Source organism: Solea senegalensis, linkage group LG1, assembly GCF_019176455.1.
Source record: "Solea senegalensis isolate Sse05_10M linkage group LG1, IFAPA_SoseM_1, whole genome shotgun sequence".
Classification (NCBI taxonomy): Eukaryota; Metazoa; Chordata; class Actinopteri; order Pleuronectiformes; family Soleidae; genus Solea; species Solea senegalensis.
In genome coordinates, this window is record NC_058021.1 from 28,309,434 (window position 1) to 28,325,872 (window position 16,439).

General features: G+C 42.8%; 1 protein-coding gene across 1 annotated transcript in view; it reads right to left on the reverse strand.

Annotated features, from left to right (window-relative positions):
• The window catches only part of LOC122781238 (collectin-12-like), a 40,260-nt gene that overhangs the window by 7,312 nt on the left and 16,509 nt on the right, over positions 1 to 16,439 (reverse strand). The window contains exon 6 of the mRNA XM_044044838.1: positions 749 to 871. Within this exon, the coding sequence (XP_043900773.1) occupies positions 749 to 871 (123 nt within the window). The remainder of the gene's footprint in view (positions 1 to 748; positions 872 to 16,439) is intronic.

Genomic DNA, 16,439 nt, shown 5'->3' on the forward strand with positions numbered 1-16,439 from the left:
GGGTGTTGGTAAAATAAACGGAGACACTTTTTTGTGATGTACTGTAGACAGCAGGGAGGGGAGGTTGAAACGTAAAGCTTCTGTTTATTCATCATTTGGATTTGGACGCAAAGAAAGTGACAGGAGTTTCTGTGTCTGTTGTCCCTGTTTTTGTGCATTGGCTCTAATGCAGTCGTCATAAAACCTGTTCACAGTGAGGTCACGAGCCATGAGAAAAAAGCTGTTCGTCAAATGTTTTCAACTCTCTGCACTCTGAGAATATAATTGAGAATATAATTCAATATAATTCAGTGAATTTTAAACATTTATCTATTTTATATCACTTTTCAATTCACTTTTCATTAGCTTTCATATCAGCACCAAAGTTTCTGTCTGTCACGGTTTCACTTCTGACGGCTATTTTATGTAAGTATGTTCTGAAGCTTTTAAGTGCCTGAATCAAACAAATTCTTCTCCCTTCTTCAGTTTTCCTCTTTCTTAAAAAACTAAAGCTGACTCTACCCATTTCTTACGCGACTTATAGTGAGAGAGTTAGAGAGTTATTTGCATTTTTCTGCCCTTAATTGGCAGAAAATGAGCTCTCTCCTCATACTGTGTTGTCTTTTAATAATTTAAAACAACCGCAATGCAAGCATTTCCGGGTTGCTTATATAGGAACGTATCATTTTATATCTCTAACACAACAAAGTGAATATCAAATAAGCTTAAAGTGCACACGCAGATCACAGCAGAGACATCACAGTCTTACCTTTGTATCCAAGCACAGCGACAGCGATGGTGAGGAGAGTACACAGCACATAGAGCAGAGCTATGGAGGTCTTTAATGCCCATTCATTCTTGCATTTAGTGCACTGGGTGCCCTCCTGGATGCCTGTGTAAAAACAGGAAAGAACAGCACACGATTCAATACAGAAATGGAGCGGAAAGGTCTAAAAAGGACATAGGCTCAATTTGATGTCCCACATCTGGACAAACAGTTATGGAGTGGACATTAAAGAGTCCAGCAGTTCCCTCGGGGCCCAGCTGGTGAAGGGGCAGGAGAAAAACAAAAACAACCCCCTCTCTTTACTGACATGTTGACACTCAGCGACATGCTTATTTTCCTGAGCCGTCTTCAATCAACAGGCCGTCTCTTTTTCCTCCAGATTGAGTGATGCACAAGAACAATTGAAAGTTTTCTTTTTAGCTTTTTTTGTGTAAGTCTGCCTTTTTTGTTTTTTTCCCCCCCCCAGTTCTTTCTTGCACTTTTGAAGCTGTGGCGTCACAGCTGAAAGGCCTAGCGGGGACAACGTGAGGAATATATCTTTCTGAGGATATCTTTCATGACAGATGAGTGGTAAGATCTGCAGCGCTGACAGTAAAACAGCTGCGTTTCATTCTCCATTCAGGAAGTGTGCGTGTGTGGAAAGGTTGGAGGGCGCACGGTATGAGCGAGTGTGAGAGTGTGTGTGTGGCTGTGATGCCGCTGGAAAGAAAATTCACGTCTCATACCTCGATATAAAGAAAGTTCAATGCATGTCCACTGCACATTCACATAAACAGTCCGTGACTGTCATTCATCAACCTGTGCAACTGCAGGAACCATGTCCCGTTGAACTGTGTTTTAAATAATGAGGTAATTCTTCAATAAATCATAAATGCAGCGCTGATTGGATACCCAAGGTCTCAACGGGGGTTTAAAAGCCAACGTTAACAACATGACTCGTAATGGATGGGAAGGGATAATTCATTAAATGTTACAAACACCAACTCCAGCTGGAAGCAAGGTCCCCTAAACGCCCTGCCAACCTGTGAGAACATGAGATTTACCGTAAAGAGCAAGGGCAAGTACTGTAAAACAACCGAATTAGGAAATAAACTGTTGCAAGCATACTAAAAACACAGGCTTTTTGACTCTTTGCCAGCTCTAATGACACCAGTGGCTCCCAGGCCAAAGCACAGACTCACTTTATTTCATCGACTTAAAACTGATCTCCCTGCATTTCCCCCACAAAAAACCCGACAGTGTGAGTCTCATCATCCTCAGAGACTCACAGCTTCAGGCATGAAGAACCAGACTGACCAATCAGCCCGAACTGAGGACAGATTTTAGAGAACGAGTGCACTTAGTGTCCCTGAGAAGAAAAAAGTTGTGCAGGAATATCAAAATACTTTGTATCTTTAAACTTTCAGTGATTATTCTGATGCATTATCGCCTCATGGTGTTACATGGAGAATGTGTTGGCAAGTTAGTCCAGTTTTATTTGGTCTCCACCAACTCCTGGGTAATCTATGTCACTAAGGCAACTTCATATTTCATGGTTTTCCCTGTATTTAGTATCTTTGTTTGTTTTTTAGTGCTGAGCAAGAAGAGGCATGTGGTGATTTTCTCTTCAAACCACTGTTCACCGTGTTTGGAAGAGAAACGGCTCGCGGAGAGCGACCCTCTCATGTTCACTATTTTTGACTCAAACGTGATACAATGATTGAGCGTAGCAGTTTCAAATGGAGGTTTCAAATGTGTTCCACTGTTTTCGATTCATTGCCACGGCCTTTCAGGCTAAATTGCACCAATACCTCACTTTTTCTGCCTTAAAGCTGCACTCTGAAATCCTCCATAAAAATCTATGAATTCCGTCCAACTGCTTAAAGGTGTGACATCTTTACATAAACCAAATAAAGGTCTGTTTATTATGTAGGGGGGGAGAGTTATGCCAGAGGTGGAGGCGGAGGTGAGAGGCATAGTTAAGTGAAAAATCATGGAAACGTTGCTGTGGATGTTTTGTACCACACAAACCTGAGAGTGACCTCAGAGTATAGAAGCCAAAAACATGGCCAGAACATATATCTTAATCATGTAAAGAGCCTCTATGGACTCTTTAAACTGAGTATTAATGCCGGAAAGACATTTTTGTTCAAAATCTGTGGTTACCACAGCTGTGTTTGAGATATCAGTTAGGAGTTACCGCCACTGGATTAACTGTAAACAGGAGAAGTGCACTTTAGGAATCCAGCCACGAAAAATGATTGCATTGAATCATTTGCAACTGCTGCCACATTTGAGGTGTCAGCTCAGGCATACTTCCACAATAAAGCAAGCATATCAGTTCATCAGTTCACAGTAATCACGGTGCTGCTGCCCGAATTTACTGTTCCAATCCAAACACCCTGACAGTGTTTACAAATCTACCGCACTGAAATGATACCAAAACACTTTGTAAGGGTATAAACTATTACACAGGAGAACAAAAAAAAAGAAAAAGGCTTTTCTCTCCATCCACAACTGAGTGATGGCCTTGCGATGCTCGGTGGATAAGTGGAGAATTTTGGCTTGGCTGTCAAATGTGGAGGACACCTGGCATAACACAACACACATGGCTGACAACACGACAACAAAAAGGGGGATTTGGGTTTCACAGGTTTACACAGCAGAGAATCAGATGGAGCAGCTGTAATCCTTTCAAGCCCTAAGAGTCGACACACCAGCGGGGTGGCTACGGCTCTATCGGGGGTCACAACCTGCTGGCTGTTCATTTCCCAGTGGGTTGCTTCCTGCACGAGCTGCGTAAATATGGAAGAGAGACAAAAATGGAACTGCGGGGCTCTGAGGGGAAGCTTCATCTTAATATATGGGTGTTTTGTCTGTTTTTATTCTGCTTTTAAAAAATATACAGGTATATCATCAGCATAGGTGGAGATATTGGGTATACCCATTTTCCTTCTACCGCTTTATCTGAGCAATCCCAGCTGACACTGGGTGAAAGGCATTCACACTCACACTTATGGTCAATTTAGAGTGTTCAATTTGCCTTAGCCCCAAATCTGCATGTTTTTGGAAACCAGAGAGTCCATCGAAAATCCATTAATAAGATGTATTATAAAAAAAATAACCTTTACTCCACAGCTAATGCATGCTGGTTACAACAGTCTGGGCTGTGATGTGGCTTTGCTAACGTAGGTGACAAATTCATATCGTCTTACTCATGTTGCTGTTGTAATCAGTGGAGGAAATTATTTTATAGTTGATTTGATTCAGTTAGTTCTGGACGTAATTGTGTAGACAAATAGCATCCTGTCGGTTTTGGGCCCCCTGTTAAATACAGCTGTGAAAACCAAAACATCATCTTTAAGTAACAGAGACATCTGGGATACGACATGGTTCCACATGAACACAGCAACCGACTGTTGACACAACAAAACGGTCAAACAGTCCGGACAAATGTCGTCTTTCACACGTCCTCAAATATCTTCAACGCCAACAGAGCCAAGATTCACGAATCCAAACGCATGGACGAAATGTCTTGAGGGTTGTGGTGCATTAAGTTAGACTTCATGTGGAGTAATGAGTTAATGTCTGATGATACAATGAAAATAAATACAATTATCTCGAAGACGAGGAAGTTTGGGCAGACAGTCAAAAAAACATACATGAACACCAACCTCCCAGTTCAGAGTACAACATCAGAAAGACTCAGTTTGCTTTAGCTTGGCTGCTTATCAATAAATCAGACACCAATTCATCATCTTTCCATTTTGCCTGCCCAGTCAGACGCAACTGGATCTCCCCGACCACAACCACAAAACCGCCATCGTCCAGGATGCTCAGACCGCAGGCTTACAACATCTCTTTTCTCTGCTAATGGCAAAACAAAAACAATGCTCCCAACAAAAAGGGGTCTTTCCAAAAACAACACACCCGGGCATTTTTAACGTGCGACTAGATTTCCTTTGTCATTTTGGCTCCACAAAGACACCCATTGTTCCTGCGATCTATAGAAATCTATGTAAAGTTACACCAAGCTTTAGCCTCATTACCTGAACACAAAGGAGCAGCTTATATCTTTTTCATCTTGACATGGCCATGACAGCACTTTGGCCTTCAGTTGGAACTGAAACGCCAAAAATAATGTCCAGGAGGCCACATTAAGAAAAATTTTTAAAAAAAGTTTATTTAGTGTAAATAGCAGAGCGAACGCTATAGTAACGGATGAGAACACAAAGCTGCCAGCTTAGCTCACTCAAGCTGTGATTTGGATCCCTGCTTTTGCCGAGCATGCACTCGTCCCGCTTCCAGGAACCGGAGTGCAGATCAACTGCAAGAGGGCAATCAGTGAATTATACCAGAGGAGTTTAAGACAAGCAGATGAGCACTGGAATATCCTCTGTCAATCTTCTTTACTCAAAATTATCTTCGTGAATGAGGACAGAATTGTTTTGTTTCCTGTTTTCACCAAGGTTCAGAAATGAGGAAAGGACAAACAGCTGGAAGCGACACTTCTCTGTGGGCTTTTCGCTTGTCCGATACTGATATCAGAACCTTCATTTCATTTTACATTTTTCAACGACTAAGCTGCTAACGACACATTTGTGCGTGATGCATTTAGGGGCGCGAGCTGACATAGGTTGAAAGGCAAGGTATTCGATGGAAAACTTGGACCAAATTTACGTTATACTTCATTAGAAATGGTGTTTGCCCTATTTTCCATCGGATACAAAGCCATTTCAAGTAAAATCATATTGTTTTTCACATCTCCAGCAAGAATGCATATGAATACATCACAAACGGCCACATTTTATCTGCTAAAATCTATCTGAACGTTGCACAAAGTATGCACAAATACTGCATGTGTAAGCCTCAATAACATAATTCGGCCCTGTGCTTGAGTGAGGTACCTCTTTGCAAGCAGCTGCCTTTCACTACACAGAATATCTGCTTATTGTGAATTAGTTCTTTCTAATTGTGTGTCTTTAACAAGCGGCCATCTTCCATGCCATCTGTGCTTCATAAAGACACGATTTTACAAGATCCCTGATACACTGTAATCTAAGCCAAGACGTTTTACAGTCAGGAGGCAGATGATGGCCCAGTGAATGACTCACACTCAGCTCAGCTTTCGTCAGTGGCATGGTGAGGTACGTGGCCTGCTCTGTTTCATATGTTGCAACAATCTGCGTGTGTGTGTGTGTGCACGCACAGGGCCATGACTGTCAGTGTTTGTGGACATAAATCAGTGACCTTCAGTAAGCTGTGGCTTTAATTCTGAAGTGAAATAAGTCCTGTGGAGCATCTCACTATATTCAACATCAAATGTTTTTAAAGAAGTAAAGGAGTTTCTGAGTTTCTGTTTCTGTTAGTTTGCATGCACAGTTTAAACGAGCTAAGGACGTAGTCTGACTAAGACAATCGATCGGACAACTTGCAGAGTCCGAGTAGCTAGTGCGTATTGAATCAGTTTCCTGTGAAAAAACAGTGAACGGTGAGATGGATGGATGAGGGGTAATGTATGTTTCATACCTGCTGTACATGTTAATCGTGATACAGTTTACAAGGAGCGCGGATCTTGTGGTTGCTGTGTTGTCCAAAGAAAGATGCAGTTGCCACCGCATTATGATTTCCAGCAACAGTGCTGCAGTTTATACGTCGTCTCCTTCTATTTCAGGGTCAAAAACCCGGGGAGGACATTTTGGTGCATGTGCAGACCCCAAGTCCGACTAAGCGCATACATGCAGGAGTAATCGGACTATGAATCGCATTATCCAGGTCTGTTAGTCTGACTAAGACTAGCCCGATTTTATCAGACTAAAGAGTTTCCATGACTGAATGTTACAGAGGTTCAATCTTTCACAACTTTAGATCGATGTTTGAACGCTCACTGAAAACAGTATCTATTGCAGTCATTTAAACCAGTTTTGAATGTAAATCACATGCTACGACAGACACAAGCCAGATGTTAGTGGGTTTAAGTGTTTGACCAGTGAAAATGTGCCTTCATAGAATGGAGGTCCTGACTTACTGTACCTACAGATATGTCTAACAACAGCATGGATGATATATCCTGTCCTTCAACCTGCTCGATATGCTTACTATGAGGCTCTAAATGCCAATGATGCAATTTAAGGAAGTGTAGAATTAGGGCCAAAGGTCTCTGAATTCATGAGATGGCTCTGGGGGCCCTGCAGCAAAGTGACACCATCCCAGCGGTGTGTGTGGTCCGAATTCAGGCTCCATTTCTTTTATTACCTGTGATGGAAACCATACGCCTCATCACATGAGACAAGGCGGGCTCATGTGAATGACAAAGAAGTGAGAGGAGGAGTGAAGACAGGATTGACACTGCCAGCTCTCATTCACAGTAGGACAAATGTATGTAGTAGAAGATCAAAACAGTTTAAAAAAAGGAGTTTGTGTGGAACCAAAAGGATTTAAAGATCTTATGTGGAGAGAAAGCAATGATGGATGTTCTGTAAAAACTGCCAGTGCCTGTCACATTTCATCCACAAGAAGCCAAAAACTTCTCGGGGACTGTGACATGGGCCAGATCATGCACATAAAAAATAGAAGTGGTGCTCGTATGACAGGATATCGGTCCCTGTGCTCTGTACCACATCCAACACAAAGCATTGTGAAACTGTGAGGCAACCAACATTATAGTATCCAGCAGCTTTCCAAGGCTCCATTTGTCTGCCACCGCACTGTGGGGGAGAGAGGCTAAATGCCCCCACATTAAGAACTAATTCTTCTGTCAAGATCTACTTTGATCTAAAGACAGCTTCATTGGGTTATATATTAAAAAGGACAGAGGGAGGAAATGTCGGGTATTTGTTAAAACCTTACATTTTCGTCTTTCAAAGTGGGCGGATGCAACAATGAAAAACGATGCTGTCACAACCGAAGGTCCATCTTGACGTCATGTGACATCGTAAAACGTCTGAGCTTTAAGGAGAAACACAACCCTGCAGTGTAAAAACAATTAAAGCTACTCTAGCATCTTTCCTTTGCGTGATTAACCTCATTCAAACAGGATCTTGCTGAGGTTCAAACCTACTTCAACAACTTCTAGCAGCACACAATGAAAAAGGAAAAGAAAAAATTGACTGCACTGTACTCGAGAAAAGTGAAATACAATACAAGAGTACAATATCAATGATTGTGCCAAGTCTTGACTAACAGTCATATTGTTCTGTGCTTCATAAGTACTAATTTACCAGCTCTTCACTGTCTTTGTCTGAAGGTGGAGCTAAAAGATGCTAAATGGCTCTGTAGAAATGGATGACACATCAGATTCAGGGGTCAAGTGACTCATTGACGCACAATTGTTTTGTGCAGCTTAACTACATAAACATAAGTTTGTAGATTCCTTTGTAGACTGGTTGTGGGGTTTTTTGTACAAATGATTTGCACATTTGAAGTTTTTTTTAAAACATGCGCCCAATCAACGCAGCACTCGACCACTGTTATTTTGGCAGATTTGCTTGTTGTTTCCAAAAGCCTCTTTCTTATTAATAATCAAGAAAAAAAAACATAAAACGATTACAAGACGTGTGTACAGGGGGTGGGGTGGTGTGTGTAAATCAAGCTTCAAAACGTTCACTGCTCTGATCACAGACAGGCCGTGAAGCGATGTTTTAACCCCTCGTCCCCATAATTTATTAATTTCTTCACCTCATGCTTGATGTGCATGGTAGGGTGAGTCATAATTGACATCTGAATTATTTTGTTCCACATACTCGCAAAGCGTCCGGTGTGCAGAGGCCTTAAAATTAAATTGTGTACTTCAGGTTACAAATGATGCAGATGAGAGCTGGCTATACTGACAACCCCCTCGTCCTACATGAAGAACGTCTCACTGACTGATTGTTAAGGGAGAGAAATAAACATTTGCAAATATTGTTTTCAAAGTGGCGGTCAGACAGGAACGCGGGCTGCGGCAACATCCACGGCCTCTCCCGCCTCTTTGCCCCCCGGTCCCTCCCACGAGCCCAGAGGCCCCCACTCGGACTCTGCTCAGACTCAGCGCTTGCTGCAGTTACACAAACAGGTCGTCTTTCCACAAAACTACAGTGGATCAACAACGGAGGGGAGCGCGGGAAAAGACTTACTCAGCGCTGGGATTTGGGGCCTCATGGAGTGACTCGGGTTTTAGTTACAAAGCAAACCATCAGAGTTTGGGTACCCCAAACATTGCTGCTCTCTAAGTGTGTGTGTGTGTGTGTGCGTGTATGGCCCACTGGTTGATGGCCATCCCATTAGCATCCAGAATTCGATAGCTACACCATCAGCAAAGAGAGTTCAAAGTGGGAAAGCAGGACAAGAAAAACAACAAAAAAAAGTTAAATTCCACTTGTCTGAACACTACAAGGACAGCTTTTAGGGTATACTCCAGAACCTTCCCACAGAGTTGGGTCTCAGCTGCAGAGACCTGCATCTAAGTCTTTCTGTCTCCAAAACCTCATCTGATCGATGTCAATTCTCCCGCTGGGTGGTTCAGGTGCCAGTCAAATTGTGAAAACCACTACAAAGAGCCACAAGGCCAAAAGAGCGCTGGCAAGTCCTTCAAACAAAAACAAACAACTAGATGTCGCCGATTGGAGAAACCCAGAAAATAAAATAAATAACATGGCATCTCAGCCCTCGATGAGCAGCTGGGATAATAAACCACAAAATGGTATTTGTGGCATGCCCTTCCCCAAGTTTTCTGCCTTTGGAAATTTTTTTATGGGAAATAAGAACATGCGCCACTGCACATGTTTTCCCCCACTTTTAAAGATCCACTTCTGTCTGTCGCACAAATGTTTTTTTTTTTTGTCTCCGTTTATTGTCTTTGACTGTTGCAATAAATGCGGCGAGTTCAACAAAAAGATCACGGGACACTATAAAAGAAGCTTTGAGTCCACGGGAAACATTTGAATCCAGCTGCAAACTCCCCAGCTTAAGCAAATACCAAAAGCTATAAATGCATAATACTACTCATGATGGCCACCACTTAACTGTTGGTCTTCCTACCGCTATTACACTTAAGACCAATTTCTCCAAAAGCACACAGTCTAGACCAGTCATGTTTCCTGTCATTTGTCCAAGAAGAAATTCATAGACACCACCCCATTTGTTTCGGAAAAACCTCAAGTTTTTCAATTTTATCTTGGGGAAGCGAGGTCTCACTGACAGTGAGCAGACTGCCCGGTTATTGTGCATGACATTTGCAACGTTAATCACAACACAGCCACACCCTCAACATGACAAAACTGTCAGGACTTCAGATCGCCTGGCTGTATGTGAGCGTGTAAAAGACGGCCTCCGCTCATTTTCGTCTTCTACCAACTCATTAATCAAATTCATGGATAACGTGAATAATAGTTCACATCGGCATTAGTTCACCTGGCCTGAGCGTGCAGGAAGCAGAGCGAGTGATCTGGTGCCCAGGTTGTCTTCAAACAATCTCTTATTGCGTCATCAAAATGTGAACGGCAAGCACAAGAAAATGTCCAGACTCGGTTTCTGGAGTTCATGACTGTAAATGGCTTTAGACTTAAATACAAACAGACTTCTTGGTCTTTCTGGATGCAAAGGCCACATTCAATTTTTATATATATGTGTAGTCGACCTGTCACCTAAATAATCTCGGTGTCACCCTAGTGATGGAGTCAGAGCCTGACACAGAGCAGCAGAACAACGCTAACCGATAACAGTCAGCAAAAAACCTCTCCATATGCCTGCAGTGACCGCCCTTGAACCAGGACCATGAGGATACAGTTAAATCTGTAGATTCATGCATTTATGCATGTCCCCGGGCAAACAGGAAAGTGTGATGTGTGTTATTTTTTTTTTATTCTGTGGCTGATCATATCTTCAGTCCATTTCCGCAAAATCTGACTTCCAACTTTGGAAAAAAAGAACTTGAATTTTGTCGTACTCTGCTCGAACAGCGTCTGAAATGTAAATGGGCTGGACTACAGTTCCTGTTCCGCTGAGGGTGCTGCCAGATAAAACCTTGAAGCAGTAAAAGAGCAAAGCAGGAATATTGGGATAAACCTCTGTGGACAGTTCCTCTAAAGATCATGCCCACATCAGCCAAACTCATCACCAGGTTGGCCACATCCACCACAAACGCTGCCATATGGACTGAGGAGGACTGGTCTTCACATCTTGTGTTCTGTAAAAACCCAGCGAGGGAAACGCGTTTCCTCTCCGACAGATCCACTCCGGACTGACATTTTTCTATCCAAAGCCGCAGGTTTTATGCTCGATACCACTGGTGTCGCTTGTGGGGAATGTTGGTATAACATTATGGTCATTGTGGAGAGAGCTGCTCTGTGATTTCAGGGTTGCTTGTAACAAGAAGCTCTATCATTTGACAGTGGCTGTGAGACTACAGAGGTGCTGTAAAATAGGAACAGGACTTTGTGGCCAAAGTGTTGACAGGTGGTTAAACAACCATTAAGAGGGTTTAAATTAATTTAGTCGCTTAATGAGCCCTTTAACTTTTATGCCAACTTGGATTGTATGCAATTTTGTTCATGTGCTATGATCCAGAAGTGGATATGATATATAAATTGTGGTTATATAATCGTAGAAGCAAGCGCAAAGGTAATTTTTTTGAACTGCTCGTTGGCAGGACCCTGACAAAAATAGTTCAAATCTTTGAAATGCTCCACAATCACTTTGTTTTTGCTTAAAAAGTAAAATTTCCACTGACGGGCAACGTGAGAGATTCCTTCAAAGCTGTAAACACAGCCCAGAGGAACAACAGTTACTCAGCTTACAATGGGATTAGTGATCAATCGCCCCATAAATGCATGGCCTACTCCCGCTTTAAACCTGCTATCGGCGTATTAACGTTAATATCGTGTAACTGGAGATGAAAATCTGGACAAAATGTGCTGCCACAGTGGAAAACGTCAGAGTGGGAAACATAAAAATTACGATCACTTGTTTGACTGGCTCAGCGCAATAATTCATATTTAATAGTGACAGCAAAGCACATGCCGAATGATCAGTTACACACTTTTCCCTCTGAATCTTGAGCAGCCTCCAAAGTCAACAGGATAAAGATCTTAAGTGGTGGAGGTTGGAAGATGGACGGCATGCTGGGCAACAATGGAAATGTCTGCTGTTGCAAGCAGCATTATGGGTGTTGGAGTTCCTACTGGGTGGCCCACCACATCTGTGGTCAGATGCGAAGGCGCGGCACGTCAGTCCGAATGACAACAAACCATCCTGTTCAGGAACAGGAGGAATTCCTTTTCTGCCAAATCCTGTTCAGACAGACACACTCCAGACGTGAGGGTGGCACGCTCTTCTACCTCAGAATTCGCTGAAGCCTGGGAGACGGAGCGGCAGAGGCAGCGTGACATGTCTGACATCTGGAGAGTGAATCAACGGCAGTTACCGAAAGTGCTAATTACCGCCAACCGCAAACACCAATGGCTTTAAATTATTCCGCACACACAGCTGTTTGCTTTGATTCAATGAAGAAGAGCTGGGGGGAGAAAAATGGTTGGAAGAATTGTGTCATCCAGTTGTTTACTAAATATCATTTAGGATATTTTCCTACAGCTCCATCGATATGTGGAGTAAAACTCATTGTAAGAGGGACATATAGTGGGCGACTGTTCAGGTTTTGCACAGGAATTATGAGGAAATTTCCCAGAATACATTTTCAACTTTGTCTTTTGTGGCTGGAAAATGTAAGTTTGTTAACGTCTCACTCTCCTCAACCAAAGTCCACAGAGAAAATCATCATTTTTGGCGTGTGGGGACACAAGAGCTACTGGTCTGCTACTGCCTTGTACACTCAAGCAGGTGTACATATCTTAGGCTAGTTGAAGTTAAGGTCAGTGCTGACTATGTGTCAGTGCCTCATACAACCAACACAACCATAAAATGTACTGTCCTATTAATCTTTTAAGTACCATATGCAGAATAAGCATTATGTAAGGTGCCAGAAAAATGAATCTCGTGAATTCACTGTGTCTGCAGTATAAGCCACACATGGAAAATGTGATAGTCATTATGCATCTGACAGGGCTTTGGATCCAAACACTATTCCTCCACACTTCAACTCCCCTTCTGCAAACCAGGAAGCTGAAGGTTGATCTTGGCAGCCCTCGCAGTCGTTTCCCCCACTTTCATTAACATTTTGGACTGTGAAGAGCAGATTTACTAGGTTTTATAACTTGTAGTAACAGAGGAGGCATTAGAATCCCCTGGTTCATTGTTAAAGTGTGTCTGTGTGTTCTGCTGCCGGATGGTGTTGGTGAAGTTTTAGAGTGCGTTTAGTGTATTAGTTTGTGCTGCAATAGTGTGTGTGTGTGTGTGTCTGACATGTGTTGTTTTTCACGTCTGAACCCACACATGCACAGACACACGCTGGAGGGAATACGATGGAAAGATCTGACGTAAAAAAAGCATGTTCCCTGCCACGAACAAAGAAGCGCAGCTCGCCAGACGTAAAAGAAAGAAGGCATTTTCACAGGGAGACATTAAAAGAATGCAGGTGCTTTCGAGCGCCTTCAGCTCACTCTGCCATTCTTTTATTTGATTACTATCAACGAGTCAGACCGTGTGTTTGAACCCCCCTCAAAGGCACTTATATGGAGGCGAAGCTGAACTCTAGAAACCCTCCTGACATCTGCATGTGGGTCACGTCAAGGACACTGGGGGTTATTACAGTGTGTGAGAGCTGAGGATGGGGGGGTGGGGGGGTGGCAGATGGGGTTTGCTGCTTTTCCTCACTCTTTAAAGGTGAGTCAGAAATGTCACTGACACAGTGATTGAAAAAAGGCCGCTAACTAGCAGCACATGTGTCCTGGCAAAAACATCGCCGACTGAAGCCTGCTCTTCGCATTCAGTGCCTGCAGCTACGTTACCAACGCTTTATTCAGCCTAATAACAGAGTAACACAGAGAGAGAGAGGGAGAGAGAGGGAAGGAGGGGGTGGAAAGTTTGGACAAAAGTTTTTTAGGATCTTTTTGGAAATCGCTCTGTGATGGTAAATCCATTTGTTGTGTTGGAGTTCCTCTATCTGTCTGTTCTGGAGTGAAAGATGCAGTCAGATGATTTACTTAACATGGCACTCGTCAATGTCGATTATCTCTCCTTGAGTGTGTGTGTGTGTGTGTGTGTGTGTGTGTGCACGTGCAACAGCTCTTGTGCCTCAGGAGCCGGTTTGTCAGGTGTGAGAAAAAGTTGTAGAATTTCAATATTGTGGCTTTGGACCGAGTATCAAAAGAAAATCTGTGCTACAAATCAGGGGCTTTGGGTTTGAAAGATGTGGACGTTAACCAGCCAGGAAGGTTCTACTGCCTCGTTCACATCATATAACAGTTATTGTAATCATAAGATTGTTAACATTGTTCGTGTCAGTGTCCAAGTCTGAATTACAACCAGGAAAGTACTTTCCCAGTCATTTTCTGAGAGTGCTGATGTGTGCCGACTGAAATAAAATCAAGGGTCCAGATTTAGTGTTATTCTGTAACACCATATTTTAACACTGCAGTCATACAAACGCGCCACTCATCCACACACACACGCACACACGATGAGACTGAAGCGTGATGGAAGTTGCACGAAAGCAAATGTAGTGTGCAGTTTGTTGAAGTTTAACGCAAGAACAGATGCCAAGACCGCAAACAAAATCAATCTGTGTGCCATGATTACGACATCGCGCTCCGCCACTGCTGCTTTCAGATCACAGATCTGTAAATGTGTAACGGTAGATTTGTTCAAGTGCATACATATGCAAAAACAAATCTTTGCAGGATTCACAACATTGTTGTTGCCTTATTTTGAGCTATAAAAGTGTTAGAAATTGTTGAAATTGTCGGTCGTTCTCTAGACTAAGAACATATGGAGCTTGTTTTACGTTTTACGCTTTTGCTTGTGCATGAATTGTTTGAACCTAAAATCAATTTGTTTTTCAAATGTGTAGCTTTTTCAACGGCCAACATCTTGCCGTTGGCAAAGAGACGATGAATCAATTGCAGTAAATTTGTCCAATATGCCATTTATCTTCATGAAAAACATTATTTGTCACAGTTAAACACTTGATTTGAGCGACTCAAGTGCCCTCCGAATTATACTAGAGTGCAACATGTGTGTGAATGAACTGAGTTACATTCCACCGGTGCTGCTAGTCACCCTAAAATGAACATCAGAGAGCTTGAGAAGAATGACGTGTTCATAAATTTCCTCTGTGATCTGCTGCCATTTCCCCCGTTGGCTGCGTTTCTTTGCACTCAGATCTGTTGGATTCCAGGTTGAAAGGATTGAATTATAGCACAGATAAGTCGCCAGTCTAAATGTCTGCGAGCTTCTAGTGGAATATGAAACACCACAGCACCTACCAAACAGTTATTTAACCGTGCACGTGAGTGCGTACGCTCTTAATGTAATGAGGTGTGTGGTTTGAGCTTCAGATAAACACGTCCAGCTGGATCTTATACCGTTACAACTGACTCCCTTTTGCTTTATCTACTACCATCACACACTCACAGGAATTCTTATCTCCTCATGGAGAACTCCTCTCTTACTCCTCCAAGCCCATCCATCCACTTCCTGCTCTGCTCTTACGACCGGCTGCATCTCCTCCACCTTCTCCCACTTCCTTTTCCACTCCCTTCCCACCTCTGGGGATGAAATATTGTCTCGCTCGGTGGCCCCTGCTCTTCTTGCTCATTCAGCAAAGTCGGTGTTATCTCTCTTCCCGTCTGTCCCTAGGTTTGTAATTATACCAAAACCAGATTTAAGGAAATCCCTCATCTCTGGTCTGCACATTGTCTTCTGGTTCACACCCTCGAGGCTTTGGTTTCAACAGCTTTCTCCTGAAAATTCTCCTTGTTCTGTTAAGAGAAAACTAGGCTTAAGCCTGACGTGAAACTGAGACACAAGGATTGTTTCTGTAAGCCACCGACTGTTTTCTAATCACATTAGACTTCATTGTTTCTGGCTGTTTGCTTGGGAAATATAATTTGTAGCGCTGGCTGACATTTTCTTTTGCGCTCTCCCACAGAAAAACACACTGGATGTCCCCGGGACTTTGAAAATATTATTTTTAAAACAAAACTATCACGTAAATAAATAAAGCTGTGTTCTGGCTACCAGATTCAGACGGTCATTACACTGGAGGGAACAAAGAAGTCAATATACAAAGATAAAACAGAACATTAAAAAAAACATTAGGAAGTGCCAGAGGTAAAAGAAGTGCAGCAAATGATGCGGTCGACAACATTTACTGAGGCATAGCTGTGAAGACCACCGAGACAACATGGAACACAATGAGACTGTCTTGTCCACAGAGGATTTTCCACCAGCATGTCTCGCTGTTATCGTGGAATTAATTGCTACTTTGAGCTGCTCGGAGCAACCGGCTTAGTTAACTCGTTAGCTTCCTCACCGGCGATGAATCGTGAGCTAAGTTATCATTAGAAAGATTCAGCCTGTTCGCAAATGCAACCTACAAATGATGCAGCCCCTGAAATTAACTATGGCTCTTATAATGTGTTCACACTCGACACAGGAAATAGTGTCAGAAGACAAAAGGAAGTAGCGGGAATATCGAGACTGTCGCTCTTGTACACAAGGTCACTATCACGAGAGTTTGATGCGCTCAGTTGGTTTGACAAATCATGTCATCTGTCATCTCTCATCAGGTGAAGTCATTAAATGGGTGAATTTCAGGCGT